Below are 16,998 nucleotides of genomic sequence, written 5' to 3'. Positions count from 1 at the left end.
AATAAGAATACATCTTACAAATAAATGAGAATACATCTTGGTACTCTGTGCAATGTTTCATAAGTCACTCATTTTCATAGCTGGCTGATGACTTTGCAAGCATTGTTGTCAAGAACTCTAAGAGATCAGATACTGGCCAGTATAGGCTTCAGCTACGGAACCCATCTGGATATGATACAGCTACAGTCAATGTCCGTGTGCTAGATCGACCTGGTCCTCCAGAAAATCTCCGTGCTGATGAATTCGCGGGAGATGCACTTACTTTATACTGGAACCCACCAAAGGATAATGGTGGTGGTGACATTACCAATTATATTGTAGAGAAGAAAGAACCGAGGTCACCAACATGGTCAAAAGTATGCAACACTTAATCTACTTGATTTTAACTTCAATATAACTAATGTTGAAAACTTAAGCTATCAGCTATATTATTCTAAAGATTCATATAATCTGCTATTTTGTAAAACTATCACATGTTACTGGTTAAATAATTGAAAAGTCCTTTATCAAAAATAAATGACGTATTTTTTGGTGAATAACTATATTTTTTAATATTCATTTATTTTTTATTTCTGTTTATAACAGGTGAGCAGTTATGTGACTACACCATTCTGTAGATTACGAAACTTGGTTATTGGACATGAGTATGAATTCCGTGTAATGGCTGAAAACCAATATGGTGTTTCGGATCCTGCTGTAACGAAAGACCCAGTCAGAGCACGACATCCATTTGGTATGTTAACATGGCATTTGTTATGTATATCAGATAGTGTTTCTGTTCTTGGGATTGTCAGTAACATGGTTGATACACTTGACACAATGAAACTGGCACATTCTCTGCTATGAAAGACTTTGCATATGTCAGATGGCTTTCTTTTGCCAAAGGAAAACGTTTTTGGCTGTGGAAGAATTTGTATACATCACTAAAATAGTTAAGGTTCATTTTCTGTTCTTTTTCCTGTTACTATTATTTCTCTTTCCTGGCACATTATCTGTCATACCATGTACCAAAACTGTAGAAGGAAAGGAGAGTACCAAAAATCTGATATGACAAAATCTGTGGAACAAGAATCATTGTAAATGTTTTTTAATCTATAGTAATGAGATTATATGGAAATCCTTCAGGAAAAATGAATTATTTCCTTAAACAACTGGATTTGTGTTCAACATGATTACATCCTAGAACCAATGAGGTAATCATCTTGGGAGCCTTCAGTATCAGTTTTCTCACAGAGAACAGCAGTAGTGTTGAATCTGAACACATAAAAGAATTGTGTAACCTAGTTTTAGTGGACATTTTCCTGATAAGAGTGACAGTAATAATAAAAGTCTTATTAACAACTTCACACACAATGGTAAGATTATTTCTCTTTCCTGGCACATTATCTGTCATTAACTCTTAAGACACGTCATAAGTTATTTTTCTGAACTCGCCAACTGCTTTCAACAAAGGACATGATTATATCTACTTATGCAATACACTTGTACAGGTCCTCCAGGGTAATCAATAATTAATGCATAGCATCCTCCAATAATTATTTGCTGAGTGATATGAACAGTGCCATTTTAAGACACAAGCAGCCACGTGGGGTACCAAGCAGGAAGTGGCACAAAAGGTGTAAAATTTGTATACAGGTTGTATCATAATTAGTAGCAAAGAATGACATGAGGGAAGGCCACCGAATAATATGTTGCTTGTGTGGAGAAAATGTCTCAAGCTGGTCCTTAACATGAAGCAGTGATCAAGACATCAGACTCACATTCAGTAGGAGTACATGTCAAATTCCCATCTGTCCATCCCATATAAGTTTTTCATGGTTCCCTTAAATTGTGTAAGCTGAATGCTGAGATGGTGCCTTAGAAATAGACTTCCCATTTCCTTTCCTGGCATTGTGCTCCATCTCTAATGATCTCCTCATGTATAGGGCATTAAACCCTAATCTCCTTTCTATTCTTTATTTACAACATTTCATTTTTATTCAGTATATTGAAAATTAAATGCTCATTAGAAATTTAACATGTGTATCAATCACTTTCTGTCATTGTGTGAAACAGTTCTCCAAAAAATGCCAAAAAAGAATAATAATTTTCTGACTGAAGATCAGTTTAAATCCTAGATACTAAAATGTGATGTAATGTATTATAGAAGAAAGAGAGAGAGTTATACAATGGAAAAACAGTTTTCTCAAGAAATATATGTAACAGTATGGTATACACTATACCGTCTTTTTTTTTTTTTTAAAAAAAAAAAAAAAAAAAAACGTCTACTGACTGGTTTGATGCAGCCCGCCACGAATTCCTTTCCTGTGCTAACCTCTTCATCTCAGAGGTAACACATGCAGCCTACGTCCTCAATTATTTGCTTGACGTATTCCAATCTCTGTCTTCCTCTACAGTTTTTGCCCTCTACAGCTCCCTCTAGTACCATGGAAGACATTCCCTCATGTCTTAGCAGATGTCCCTTCTCCTTATCAGTGTTTTCCACATATTCCTTTCCTCTCCGATTCTGTGTAGAACCTCCTCATTCCTTATCTTTTCAGTCCACCTAATTTTCAACATTCGTCTATAACACCACATCTCAAATGCTTCGATTCTCTTCTGTTCCAGTTTTCCCACAGTCCATGTTTCACTACCATACAATGCTGTACTCCAGACGTACATCCTCAGAAATTTCTTGCTCAAATGAAGGCCTGTATTTGATATTAGTAGACTTCTCTTGGCCAGAAATGCCTTTTTGCCATAGCGAGTCTGCTTTTGATGTCCTCCTTGCTCCGTCCGTCATTGGTTATTTTACTGCCTAGGTAGCAGAATTCCTTAACTTCATTGACTTTGTGACCATCAATCCTGATGTTAAGTTTCTCGCTGTTCTCATTTCTACTACTTCTCATTACCTTCGTCTTTTTCCGATTTACTCTCAAACCATACTGTGTACTCATTAGACTGTTCATTCCGTTCAGCAGATCATTTAATTCTTCTTCACTTTCACTCAGGATAGCAATGTCATCAGCGAATCGAATCATTGATATCCTTTCACCTTGTATTTTAATGCCACTCCTGAACTTTGCTTTTATTTCCATCATTGCTTCCTCGATGTGCAGATTGAAGAGTAGGGGCGAAAGGCTACAGCCTTGTCTTACTCCCTTCTTAATACGAGCACTTCATTCTTGATCGTCCACTCTTATTATTCCCTCTTGGTTGTTGTACATATTGTATATGACCCGTCTCTCCCTATAGCTTACCCCAACTTTTTTCAGAATTTTGAACAGCTTGCACCATTTTATATTGTCGAACGTTTTTTCCAGATCGACAAATCCTATGAATGTCTCTTGATTTTTCTTTAGCCTTGCTTCCATTATTAGCCGTAACGTCAAAATTGCCTCTCTCGTGCCTTTACTTTTCCTAAAGCCAAACTGATCATCACCTAGCGCATTCTCAATTTTCTTTTCCATTCTTCTGTATATTATTCTTGTAAGCAGCTTTGATGCATGAGCTGTTAAGCTGATTGTGCAATAATTCTCGCACTTGTCAGCTCTTGCCGTCTTCGGAATTGTGTGGATGATGCTTTTCGGAAAGTCAGATGGTATGTCGCCAGACTCATATATTCTACACACCAACGTGAATAGTCGTTTTGTTGCCACTCCCCTAATGATTTTAGAAATTCTGATGGAGTGTTATCTATCCCTTCTGGCTTATTTGACCGTAAGTCCTCCAAAGCTCTTTTAAATTCCAATTCTAATACTGGATCCCCTATCTCTTCTAAATCGACTCCTGTTTCTTCTTCTATCACATCAGACAAATCTTCACCCTCATAGAGGCTTTCAATGTATTCTTTCCACCTATCTGCTCTCTCCTCTGCATTTAACAGTGGAATTCCCGTTGCACTCTTAATGTTACCACCGTTGCTTTTAATGTCACCAAAGGTTGTTTTGACTTTCCTGTATGCTGAGTCTGTCCTTCCGACAATCATATCTTTTTCGATGTCTTCACATTTTTCCTGCAGCCATTTCATGTTAGCTTCCCTGCACTTCCTATTTATTTCATTCCTCAGCTACTTGTATTTCTGTATTCCTGTTTTTCCCGGAACATGTTTGTACTTCCTCCTTTCATCAATCAACTGAAGTATTTCTTCTGTTACCCATGGTTTCTTCGCAGCTACATTCTTTGTACCTATGTTTTCCTTCCCAACTTCTGTGATCACCCTTTTTAGAGACGTCCATTCCTCTTCAACTGTGTTGCCTACTGCGCTATTCCTTATTGCTGTATCTATAGCGTTAGAGAACTTCAAACGTATCTCGTCATTCCTTAGAACTTCTGTATCCCACTTCTTTGCGTATTGATTCTTCCTGACTAATGTCTTGAACTTCAGCCTACTCTTCATCACTACTATATTGTGATCTGAGTCTATATCTGCTCCTGGGTATGCCTTACAATCCAGTATCTGATTTCGGAATCTCTGTCTGACCATGATGTAATCTAATTGAAATCTTCCCATATCTCCCGGCCTTTTCCAAGTATACCTCCTCCTCTTGTGATTCTTGAACAGGGTATTTGCTATTATTAGCTGAAACTTGTTACAGAACTCAATTAGTCTTTCTCCTCTTTCATTCCTTGTCCCAAGCTCATATTCTCCTGTAACCTTTTCTTCTACTCCTTCCCCTACAACTGCATTCCATTCGCCCATGACTATTAGATTTTCATCCCCCTTTATATACTGCATTACCCTTTCAATATCCTCATACACTTTCTCTATGTGTTCATCTTCAGCTTGCGAAGTCGGCATGTATACCTGAACTATCATTGTCGGTGTTGGTCTGCTGTCGATTCTGATTAGAACAACCCAGTCACTGAACTGTTAACAGTAACAGACCCTCTGCCCCACCTTCCTATTCATAACGAATCCTAGACCTGTTATACCATTTTCTGCTGCTGTTGATATTACCCGATACTCATCTGACCAGAAATCCTTGTCTTCCTTCCACTTCACTTCACTGACCCCTACTATATCTAGATTGAGCCTTTGCATTCCCCTTTTCAGATTTTCTAGTTTCCCTACCACGTTCAAGATTCTGACATTCCACGCCCCGACTCGTAGAACATTATCCTTTCGTTGATTATTCAATCTTTTTCTCATGGTAACCTCCCCCTTGGCAGTCCCCTCCCGGAGATCCAAATGGGGGACTGTTCTGGAATCTTTTGCCAATGGAGAGATCATCATGACACTTCTTCAACTACAGGCCACATGTCCTGTGGATACACGTTACGTGTCTTTAATGCAGTGGTTTCCATTGCCTTCTGCATCCTCATGTCGTTGATCATTGCTGATTCTTCCGCCTTTAGGGGCAATTTCCCACCCCTAGGACAAGAGAGTGCCCTGAACCTCTATCCACTCCTCCGCCCTCTTTGACAAGGCCGTTGGCAGAATGAGGCTGACTTCTTATGCCGGAAGTCTTCGGCCACCAATGCTGATTATCAAAATTTAGGCAGTGGCGGGGATCGAACCCGGGACCGAAGACATTTTGATTATGAATTAAAGACGCTACCCCTAGACCACGGGTTTCATAGAAACATCCTTAAAATGCTTAAAAGCTTGTGTATTAAAATTATAACTGACAGTTCAACCTGCAAAACAAAAATAATATGGTAGGTTGTAGAAATGATGACAGGGAAAAGAGTAGAGAATGGGACTGACATAGAATTAATACAATATGAAACTTTTGATGAGTAACTGAGAATCACTTATAAGTGCCTTCAGTAGTCAGTTGTTCGGAAGTAGCAGAGAATATTGACTGCAAGAGTTGAATCTATGGATCTTCTTCAGTAAGCTGACCATAGTAAACAAAACTCCTGTTATTAAACTAAAATAATTATCAAATGCATGAAAGCTAAACATTTTGTGAAAATTGATAGTAGATGTATAAATATATGGAATTGTTGTCATGGTTTTTTATTAAGTGGTACATGATATATTGAAGTAATCATTACAGCAAGAATTTTTCAAGAAAGATTGAAATACACTATTGAAAACCTACTCTTCAAGAAGGAACACAAAATGAATGTTTCAAACTATCCAATTTTACTTTCCTAAAAACTTTAGCAAATTGATTCGATGTGTATTGTAGGATACCTGATAAGGCACGAAAATCCTAACAAATGCTAGTTTGGTATCCAGTAAGCCACGTCAATGGATAAAGTTATATTCTACTTTACAAATCAAATTGTTGAATCAATAATCAGCTCATTACCACCCATCACTATATTTTATGACCGGACTAAAACTTTTGAGTGTTTTGCTCACTAAAGAACATGGCCACACCCTTAGACCCTGTACACACAGAAACCAAAGAAGAATTCTGTGGTTTCTATAGGAGAATATCAGTGTAGATTAAGTCATATATAATTAACAGAAAATAGAGAGAACATTTAATTATGCAGGTGGAATGTCAGTTCAACTAGAGCACATTCAGTTTTTGAATACCAAATATTCTACACCATGTCCTCTGTTGCTTCTTGAAGTCATAAATTGTATCCTCCTGCCATATGCCAAGATAAAAGTACCAGCTCCACAGATCACCCAACACTCCTAATTGAAAAACAGAAAGCTGAAACCTTTTAATATCCACAAATTAGGTATTTGTGACCCTCTTATATTGGTTTACTCTACTAGACCTGAAACAGAAAAGCTATCTTCTCACAGTATCCTGCTTCTCAGATGGGTCAAGATGATATACACTACTGGCCATTAAAATTGCTGCACCAAGAAGAAATGCAGATGATAAACGGGTATTCATTGGACAAATATATTATACTACAATTGACATGTGATTACATTTTGACGCAGTTTGGGTGCATAGATCCAAAGAAATCAGTACCCAGAAGAACCAACTCTGGCCGTAATAATGGCCTTGATATGCCTGGGCATTGAGTCAAACAGAGCTGGGATGGCGTATACAGGTACAGCTGCCCATGCAGCTTCAACACGATACCACAGTTCATCAAGAGTAGTTACTGGCGTATTGTGACAAGCCAGTTGCTTGGCCAGCATTGACCAGATGTTTTCAATTGATGAGAGATCTGGAGAATGTGCAGGCCAGGCCAGCAGTCGAACATTTTATGTACCCAGAAAGGCTCGTACAGGACCTGCAACATGCGGTTGTGCATTATCCTTCTGAAATGTAGGGCTTCGCAGGGATCGAATGAAGGGTAGAGCCATGGGTCGTAACACATCTTAAATGTAATGTCCACTGTTCAAAGTGCCGTCAATGTGAACAAGAGGTGACCGAGATGTGTAACCAGTGGCACCCCATACCATCACGCCGGGTGATACGCCAGAATGGCGATGACGAATACACACTTCCAATGTGCGTTCAGCGTGATGTTGCCAAACATGGATGCGCCATCATGATGCTGTAAACACAACCTGGATTCATTCAAAAAATTAACATTTTCCCGTTCGTGCACCCAGGTTCATCATTGAGTACACCATCGCAGGCGCTGATGTCTGTGATGCAGCGTCAAGGGTAACCACAGCCATGGTCTCCGAACTGACAGTCCATGCTGCTGCAAACGCTGTCGAAATCTTCGTGCAGATGATTGTTGTCTTGAAAACGTCCCCATCTGTTGACTCAGGGATCGAGACATGGTTGCACGATCCGTTACAGCCATGCGGATAAGATGCCTGTCATCTTGACTGCTAGTGATACGAGACCATTGGGATCCAACACGGCATTCCGTATTACCCTCCTGAACCCACTGATTCCATATTCTGCTAACAATCAGTGGATCTCGACCAATGCTGTCAGCAGTGTCGCGATACGATAGACCACAGTGGCGATAGGCTACAGTCCGACCTTTATCAAAGTCGGAAACATGATGGTACACATTTCTCCTCCTTACACAAGGCATCACAACAACGTTTCACCAGGCAATGCCGGTCAACTGCTGTTTTTGTATGAGAAATCTGTTAGAGACTTTCCTCATGTCAGCACGTTGTAGGTGTTGCCACCGGTGCCAACCTTGTGTGAATGCTCTGAAAAGCTAATCATTTGCATATCACAGCATCTTCTTCCTGTCAGTTAAATTTCGCGTCTGTACCACATCATCTTCGTGGTGCAGCAATTTTAATGGCCAGTAGTGTAATATTAACAGAAACAACATGTAGATTCTTCAAAATTTCTGATTATCCACAATGACAATAAATGAAATTGATCTTACCTTATTAGTGACCATCTTCTGCATAATGGCCAACACATCTATGAATTTATTAAATGAAGATGACATTTTTCCACTAAGGCTGTGTTGTGTTTCTTTTCAAAAACACTTGAGTGTTTTCATTTTCCAAGAAATCTCCAAAAGACTCACTCAGCAACATTAATTTATAATTTTATATTTTATGCTCTGCAGACTCAAATGAGAACCCCTAGTGGAGAGAGAGTTGGGCAGGTTTGTTCCCCCCCTCTTCGCAAACCACTATTGAGAAAATTTAGAGAACCATCATTTGTAACATACGTCTACTGTAAAGTGACCTCACTGCCACCACATACATATCACATAATATCATTGAGATCATGATAATAGAAATCAGGGCTCATAGAGACTCAAATTGGTAATTGTATTTTCCTTGCTGCGTTTGTGAATGCACCAGGAAAGGCAATAACTTACAGTGGTACAGGGTACTCTCCGCCGTGCATCATTTGGTGGCTTATGGATTATATCCTTCAATGTAGATATGCTTCATTGTTAAAAGCATTTTACTCCACATAAGAAATAGTATCTGTCATAAGCACAAGTGATCCAGGATTGACCTACATATTAACCTAAAAATTTTTGTGTGCTACTACAGTCTCAACAATCCCAAATAGTATACATTTCATTACAGAACTAGCTTAGGGATCAAGTAACATTGCATCCATTTTTCAGTTGTTCTGTTCAGATAATTACGTTATCAAAAGTTAGATAAAAAATCAGCTTTTTTTGTATTACATTACAGTGCTTTTGAAGTGACTAATTATCCACTTCTGTTCCTAAACATTATCCCTCTTAAATTTCTTTGTGTTTGTTCCTGACATATACTTGTTTTATTTATTATTGTAGATCCTCCTGGAGCACCTGGTGCACCACGTGGAGTTGAAACATCAGAAGATTCTATTACAATTGCATGGACAAAACCACGCCACGATGGAGGATCACCTATAACTGGCTATATCGTAGAAAAGAAGTTAATAAATGAAGACAAGTGGACCAAAGCCAATCATGTGCTGATTCAGGATCTAAGTTACAAGTGTGTATACATAGATACAGCATCTATTTGTGTGGATAGTTTTGTATGTGTATACAGTACTTGTATTTGACAGAGAGAGCTGTAAGATGTTGAAATAGTACTATCATGGTGATACAGTCACTGTTTTGCTCTTCATTCTCTACTAAGCAATGATTAATGCACATAAAATTGTGATCATAGTAATGCCTCTACATTAGGTCCTTATTTTTTGTCGTGGATTTCCATGAAAATTAATGAGACATTAGAAATTATAAAAGGTTCAATAGTGCAGTAAACTAGATGAATATGTTGCAATATTATTAAGTTATGTGGTTACCAGGGCTAATATTTGGTTTCATGAACAGTATGACATGAACTTATTATAGTCAGGTGAACTATAATTGTTTCTCTAGATTTAATCTCTTCCCTGTATAATCAAAAATTCTTGCTATCACTATTTAAGCTGCATTGCATCTGTTAGATCTTTGAGCATTGTTCAAAAGAATACACAAATCCATTTTTGATACATTCACTCTGATTTAAATTACTCCCTCCTACTTTGCAGCTTAAATGTCACTCAGATGTATTATAAGGGGTACTTCATTTGCTTAAACTATAGCAGAAATCATCAGTGAACATTTATGATGGTAGCACTTTGTATGTTTCATAGCAAAATATTATTTGTCAGATTTTGCCCATTCATATTATTTACTTTGTGATGAAAGATGGTAGGCATGTTTCTACATCTGAAAGATGATGTCTATTCAGATTTTGTACCAGTCACGTAAGAGTAGCACTAGTCTGACAATGCAAATCAGGTATGCTTTAAATACACGCTGTAACAGTCGTGAGTGTTAGCTGCCTTTGAGATTGAATGTGGCGAGTTCATGTTAGTCAAGACTGCTTTTAAGATGAGAAAAAAGACACTATAATCAACACCTCACTGAGTTTGAATGAAATGTAATATGTCTGTGGGAAGCTGGCTGTTCCATCTGCAATATTGCAGAAAGACTTGACAGGAATGTTGTAGCCACTGTATATGATTGCTGGCAGTGGTGGTCACAAGAAGACCAGACTCTGGACAGTCACATGGAACTACTGAGATGGAAGTCCAATGTGTTTGGCCCCACAGTGACACAATGAATTGTTAAAAACCAGTTACTTCAAGGACAGCTTCAAGTCAGGCATCCTGTAGTGTGAATTTCACTGATCCCAAACCACTGCCATTTGCGACTGTAGTGGTGTAAAGTGAGGGCTCAGTGGTGGGCAGGAGTGGAGGTCTATTGTGTTTTCTGATGAAAGCTGGTTCTGCCTTGGTGCCAGTAATGGCCTTGTTTTGATTAGTAGGAGGCCAGTTGAGGGCCAAGGGCTAGTTTCCCAAGAGGATAATTGTCACCCACATATCACTTTTGTAACCCAACATGCTCTGCAGAATGTTGACATGTTGCCTTGGCCTGCTCAATCACCAGATCTGCCTCCAGTCAAGCACACATGGGACATAATCGGGCGACAACTCCAGCAGCATCCAGAAACAGTATTAACCATCCCTGTATTGGCTGTCCAAGTGCAATAGGCATGGAACTCCATCCCACAAATTGACATCTGGCAACTGTACACCATAGTGCATGCATGTTTGCATTCAACATTATGGTGGTTACACTGGTTATTAATGTACCAGCATTTCACATTTGCAATGCCTTAGGTCACACTTACATTAACTTGTGACCTTGCAATGTTAATCACTTACATATATTACCTAGATAAAGGCATTCTCAAAATTCATTACTCTACATTAATTATTTTTTGGTGTTGCTGTTTTTTTCCATCAGTGTATATTTATGTATTCAAAGGGAAATTTGCATTACTATTATACGAGCATCAATTTATCCCCAGATATTGTTTTAATGCAACAGGGCACTACTTTTCTCCAGCTTCTTTTGCCATAAGATCTAGAAACAACATATTATCATGCTTGCATATTACTGCAAGTTTGTTTTTATATATAATTATAATCCCCGCACCCCTCTATTGCTGTACTGACCATTTCAGTTCCATGCATACTTGATTATTGTTTGTGGTGTAAGTGCAGAATTTCATTACATGTGTGGAAATGTTATTTAGGGAGCACATCTCAAAACTACTGCCAGTTGTTCCTCCCTCCCTCCATCCCCCCCCCCAATCCTCCTGCTTCTTTCCACTACATGGGGAGGAATCCATGTACCTCTTCTGTCTGCATCTAGTGCACTCACATGGTCACAAGTGTTTATGCATTGTGTATCTGAGCCTTGTAAAGAACAAATTACCATTAATTTGCCTTCCAGTCTTAAGTGGAAAAATCGCGTGTCAAATTCTTTCATCAGTTAATAGTTTTTTTTGGAAATATTTTGTATGACCCAGAATATTCTGACTACCGTGGTACACATTACAATCAGTCACAGACAAAGAAAGTTTCCTAAGCTTTGTGTATTATTGTAACTCTACAATTTCTTTATCTTGTTTCAGAGTGGGCAGTCTGATTGAAAATCATGAATATGAGTTCCGAGTGGCAGCAGTAAATGCTGCTGGACAAGGCCCATGGAGTTCAGCCTCTGATGCTATTTGTTGCAGGCCACCTCCAAGTGAGTTTTGTTTCCAACCCTCTTCCCTTCTATGTGATTATATTGAAAATAATCACAGTATTTAAGATAAATTAGCAAAATAGTGGTCTGTTAGGTAACTGATACCCCTGTTGCAACGTATTATATGTTCTTATCCAGCAGAAGATATGTATGATATTCAGTTTATAGCTGCCAGATGGATGAATGAGTCTGTTTTTTACCCTTCTTTGTCCTTTTCATATGTCTAACTTTTTCCTTCTTCATCATGAATGCGACTAACAAGACTGTTAACATATGTCATTGAGTATAAATTTCATGTTACCATCTGTACAGATATTGTATTTAAAAAATGTACCATCATTTATTATGGTACTTTCATTTCTGAATTACAGATTTTCAGTTCAGATTCCGTGAGACTAATGAGTGGATTCGGTATGTGTAAAAGCAAAGACTAAATTTGACACAAGACCCAGTAACTTTTTTATTATGTTTTTCTTGCAACCAGGTTTCAGTTACTTCAATTGAGACGAGAATGTTAGTGTGGTGACAGTGCAGGTAGAGGCTATAATGCACCATACTGTTCACTAGTTGGCTCTGGAAAAGAAACAACTTGACAAAGTTTTGTTGGTGTTTTGCTATCAGTCACTGAGTTCCTAAAACATTATCTCTAAAATTATAAAGTAAATAATTGAATGTATACTTTAATAGTAAAGAAGATAGATGCTATGAATTATTTAAATTATTTATACTTTGGGTGAGTAGTACATAATATTGATACCACTCATCAACAAATTTATAATCTTTGTTAGCTGTATGACCTTCTCTATTTCTCTAGCAATGTGACATGGTCTCTTGCAGTATCTGATGACACTCTGTGATAATCCATCCAGTGTATCTTAATCATTATATACATTTCTGAATCATTGCATGATGGAGGTACATTCAATTACATATTTGAATCTACCGTTTTTGTTAGAGAGAGAGAGAGAGAGAGAGAGAGAGAGAGAGAGAGAGAGAGAGAGAGAGAGAGAGAGAGAGAGAGACAGTAATGCTGTGGACAACACTAAGGTGTCTGTGGCTATCAGCTGCTCGAGGGCATGCCTTGTCTTCCTATATCATGAACCTAAGTATTAATATCAAGGAAAGTAAGACACAGGATTGCAATCAATTTTATATATTTTTCAGATGCCCTAAACAAATACCACGGATTTTAAGTAGTTTACTCACTGATATTGCACTAATCCTTTGAACTTTAATAAAAAGTGTGTGACTGTAAACCATGTTACCTGTCACTGGCCAAGTGACTTCCTCATGTGACCATTCCAATTTCTGTTGACATTGAAAGCAATACATAGAAGCCAAAATGAAGTTTATCTGAAGTGTAGTACCTCATCACCCAAATGTCTGCAATATACTGCAACAGCCATCACTATAAAATCCACTGCTTTCTGGATGTCTAAATTCTATGAAACCTCTCTTTGTTTATTTGTTTGTTTGGTGTCCATATAGCAATCGGTTTTCAGTCATTGGTATAAATTGTATTTCACATGTACAAATGTTTAGTTAACATACATAAGAGCACACATTGATATAGACAGTGAAGATCAGAAATTACCATTTTTTGGTGCAAAAGCAAACTTATGCTATATACACTGTTTTACAAAGGTAAATTAGAACTTGAAATCTTCTGCTCAGTAACAGCTTTTCTCTATTAATAAAAGCTTAAGTTTATTCTTTAAAGTGTTGAAATTATCTGTCTTGAAGTCAGGTACCATCCTTTGTAACAGACATCCATCTATCATATGTGGACTATGGTCTGCAGCTTCTTCTTCTTCTTCTTCTTCTTCTTCTTTTTTTTTTTTTTTTTTACTTGCAATTGTGCGATAATTTTCCCTTTCCCATGTATTGCACCTTTTTACACTACTCTGTGTTACATTATACTTTGGATCTCGTTTCACTAACATTATTGCTTGCGGGATGTACATAGAGTAGATGGTTAATATTTTATATTTTCTGAAGATTTCTGGTCTACATGTTTTTTCCATGACAGGTGTTCCATCAACAATTATGCAAAAAACATTATGTTTGTTTTTGTAGCTAAGAGCCAATGGAGGTGTAGATAGAGTTCTGTTTATGTTCTGACTGTAGATAAGCATAAATTGCATTGTCATTGCCTTCTATTTATTTACGAGTAGCTTATTTTCAGTAAGATAACTTGACAGAAAATTATAATTGATTTCACCAATGTTTGTAGTAGTTTGCATATCATGGCCCAAGCTAACAAAAGGTGTGTTGTTAGCATAGCTTACAACCTTGCAGTTTTGGGATTCAATTAAATCATTAACATACACAAGAAACAGAAAAGGCCCCAATATACTTCCTTGGAGCACACCACATTAAAGTACCTTGTGGGTTGATTTGATTGTTACTATCTGTTCATTCCTTTTATAAATTACTGCAGACAACCTTGTAGGTAGAGCAACCACAGCTATGAGTAGTCATCTTAGGTACTAATAACCAATTCAACTGTATTTATTCCTTTATTATTGGATCACTACTGGTTTCGTAGCACTAAAAACCATATCTTCAGGTGAGCATACAACTAAAACATTAAAGCAAAAAAGCTTGGAACCTTTTTATCCAATGTTTATTGTCCATCAGAACAAAACACCACTAAAAGGCAGCATGACATAGAATAAAATGCCCGGATTCCAATATAGTGCATGGATCTCCTTCTCCAGTCTATACGGAATCAGAACCGGGAGACTCAAATTGATGTAATGTTACTTTCACTAATGATGTCCCAAACTCTGAAGTTAATGATATTGGCCTACAGTTTCTTACATCAGGTTTTATCCCTTTCATATACACCAGTAAGATTTCAGTGATTTTTTTAAGGAAAAAAAGCAGGGAATTCTCCATGGCAGAGGGAGATATTTATTAGATATGTCACAGGCTTCACTTGCCTGCATTCCTTTAGCAGTTTAGGTGAAATGGTATCCCAGCCACAAGACATTTTAGCTAGGAGTTTTGAAATGATTGCTAGGTGGTCCCTCTCAGTAATGCCATGGATGAAAAAATATTGGCTAGGTGTTGTAGCATTTAAATTGAGGGACCTGTCATGTTTCATTTGTGCCAATTGTATTAAACATATGTATGAATTTCTCACACACTTATTTTGGGTAATCTGTTATGTTGTCATTTTAATGTTATGCTGGTGTGTTCATGAGCTTCTTCTTCTTCTTTATACATTCTTCTTCTTCTTCTTCTTCTTCTTCTTCTTCTTCTGTATACATTATTTTCCAGGCTATTTTACTAACACAGGTTGAGTTGCTTATTTGATAGACCTATTCCTGAGTTTTAAGGTAGGTCAAAGAATCTCTGTATTTTTTCTGAGCATTTTCTATTTTATTAAATAGTAGTGTAATTTAGTATCTCTAAGAGTATGTAACAGTCTTTCATGTTCTCCCTCAGTTCAATGATTTATTGAGGGAAATTCTCAGCTTTCTTATTAATAGCCTTGTTTGCTAAAGGACATATTTCATTTAAAGTTTTATTGAATAGTTTATTGAAATTTTCCCATTTATCATTCACATTTGTTGCATTGTAAACTGGTTCCCATATTTCATTGCCCAATGCCCTCTTAAGTTTATTACACTCCTGGAAATTGAAATAAGAACACCGTGAATTCATTGTCCCAGGAAGGGGAAACTTTATTGACACATTCCTGGGGTCAGATACATCACATGATCACACTGACAGAACCACAGGCACATAGACACAGGCAACAGAGCATGCACAATGTCGGCACTAGTACAGTGTATATCCACCTTTCGCAGCAATGCAGGCTGCTATTCTCCCATGGAGACGACCGTAGAGATGCTGGATGTAGTCCTGTGGAACGGCTTGCCATGCCATTTCCACCTGGCGCCTCAGTTGGACCAGCGTTCGTGCTGGACGTGCAGACCGCGTGAGACGACGCTTCATCCAGTCCCAAACATGCTCAATGGGGGACAGATCCGGAGATCTTGCTGGCCAGGGTTGTTGACTTACACCTTCTAGAGCACGTTGGGTGGCACGGGATACATGCGGACGTGTATTGTCCTGTTGGAACAGCAAGTTCCCTTGCCGGTCTAGGAATGGTAGAACGATGGGTTTGATGACGGTTTGGATGTACCGTGCACTATTCAGTGTCCCCTCGATGATCACCAGAGGTGTACGGCCAGTGTAGGAGATCGCTCCCCACACCACGATGCCGGGTGTTGGCCCTGTGTGCCTCGGTCGTATGCAGTCCTGATTGTGGCGCTCACCTGCACAGCGCCAAACACGCATACGACCATCATTGGCACCAAGGCAGGAGCGACTCTCATCGCTGAAGACGACACGTCTCCATTCGTCCCTCCATTCATGCCTGTCGTGACACCACTGGAGGCGGGCTGCACGATGTTGGGGCGTGAGCGGAAGATGGCCTAACGGTGTGCGGGACCATAGCCCAGCTTCATGGAGACGGTTGCGAATGGTCCTTGCCGATACCCCAGGAGCAACAGTGTCCCTAATTTGCTGGGAAGTGGCGGTGCGGTCCCCTACGGCACTGCGTATGATCCTACGGTCTTGGCGTGCATCCGTGCGTCGCTGCGGTCCGGTCCCAGGTCGATGGGCACGTGCACCTACCGCCGACCACTGGCGACAACATCAATGTACTGTGGAGACCTCACGCCCCACGTGTTGAGCAATTCGGCGGTACGTCCACCCAGCCTCCTCCATGCCCACTATACGCCCTCGCTCAAAGTCCGTCAACTGCACATACGGTTCACGTCCACACTGTCGCGGCATGCTACCAGTGTTAAAGACTGCGATGGAGCTCCGAATGCCATGGCAAACTGGCTGACACTGACGGCGGCAGTGCACAAATGCTGCGCAGCTAGCGCCATTCGACGGCCAACACCGCGGTTCCTGGTGTGTCCGCTGTGCCGTGCGTGTGATCATTGCTTGTACAGCCCTCTCACAGTGTCCGGAGCAAGTATGGTGGGTCTGACACACCGGTGTCAAATTAAATTTTCTTTTATATCACTCCCTACATCATCTCTTTAGTCAGATAAGTCATTTTCTATGGTGGTTATGTTGATGTTCTCCTTTGTTATATTT

The 16,998-nt window shown here is 39.1% G+C and overlaps 1 protein-coding gene across 50 annotated transcripts in view; it reads left to right on the top strand.

Annotated features, from left to right (window-relative positions):
- LOC126299121 (twitchin) overlaps positions 1 to 16,998 on the top strand; it is a 484,418-nt gene that overhangs the window by 404,831 nt on the left and 62,589 nt on the right. For all 50 annotated transcript variants that reach the window (XM_049990829.1, XM_049990822.1, XM_049990871.1 and 47 more), the window contains 4 exons: positions 81 to 356; positions 586 to 733; positions 9,091 to 9,277; positions 11,759 to 11,874. In XM_049990829.1, the coding sequence (XP_049846786.1) occupies positions 81 to 356; positions 586 to 733; positions 9,091 to 9,277; positions 11,759 to 11,874 (727 nt within the window). The remainder of the gene's footprint in view (positions 1 to 80; positions 357 to 585; positions 734 to 9,090; positions 9,278 to 11,758; positions 11,875 to 16,998) is intronic.

The sequence above is a fragment of the Schistocerca gregaria genome, chromosome X, assembly GCF_023897955.1.
Source record: "Schistocerca gregaria isolate iqSchGreg1 chromosome X, iqSchGreg1.2, whole genome shotgun sequence".
In the NCBI taxonomy this organism is placed as follows: domain Eukaryota; kingdom Metazoa; phylum Arthropoda; class Insecta; order Orthoptera; family Acrididae; genus Schistocerca; species Schistocerca gregaria.
This window is presented reverse-complemented; position numbering and strand designations above follow the sequence as displayed.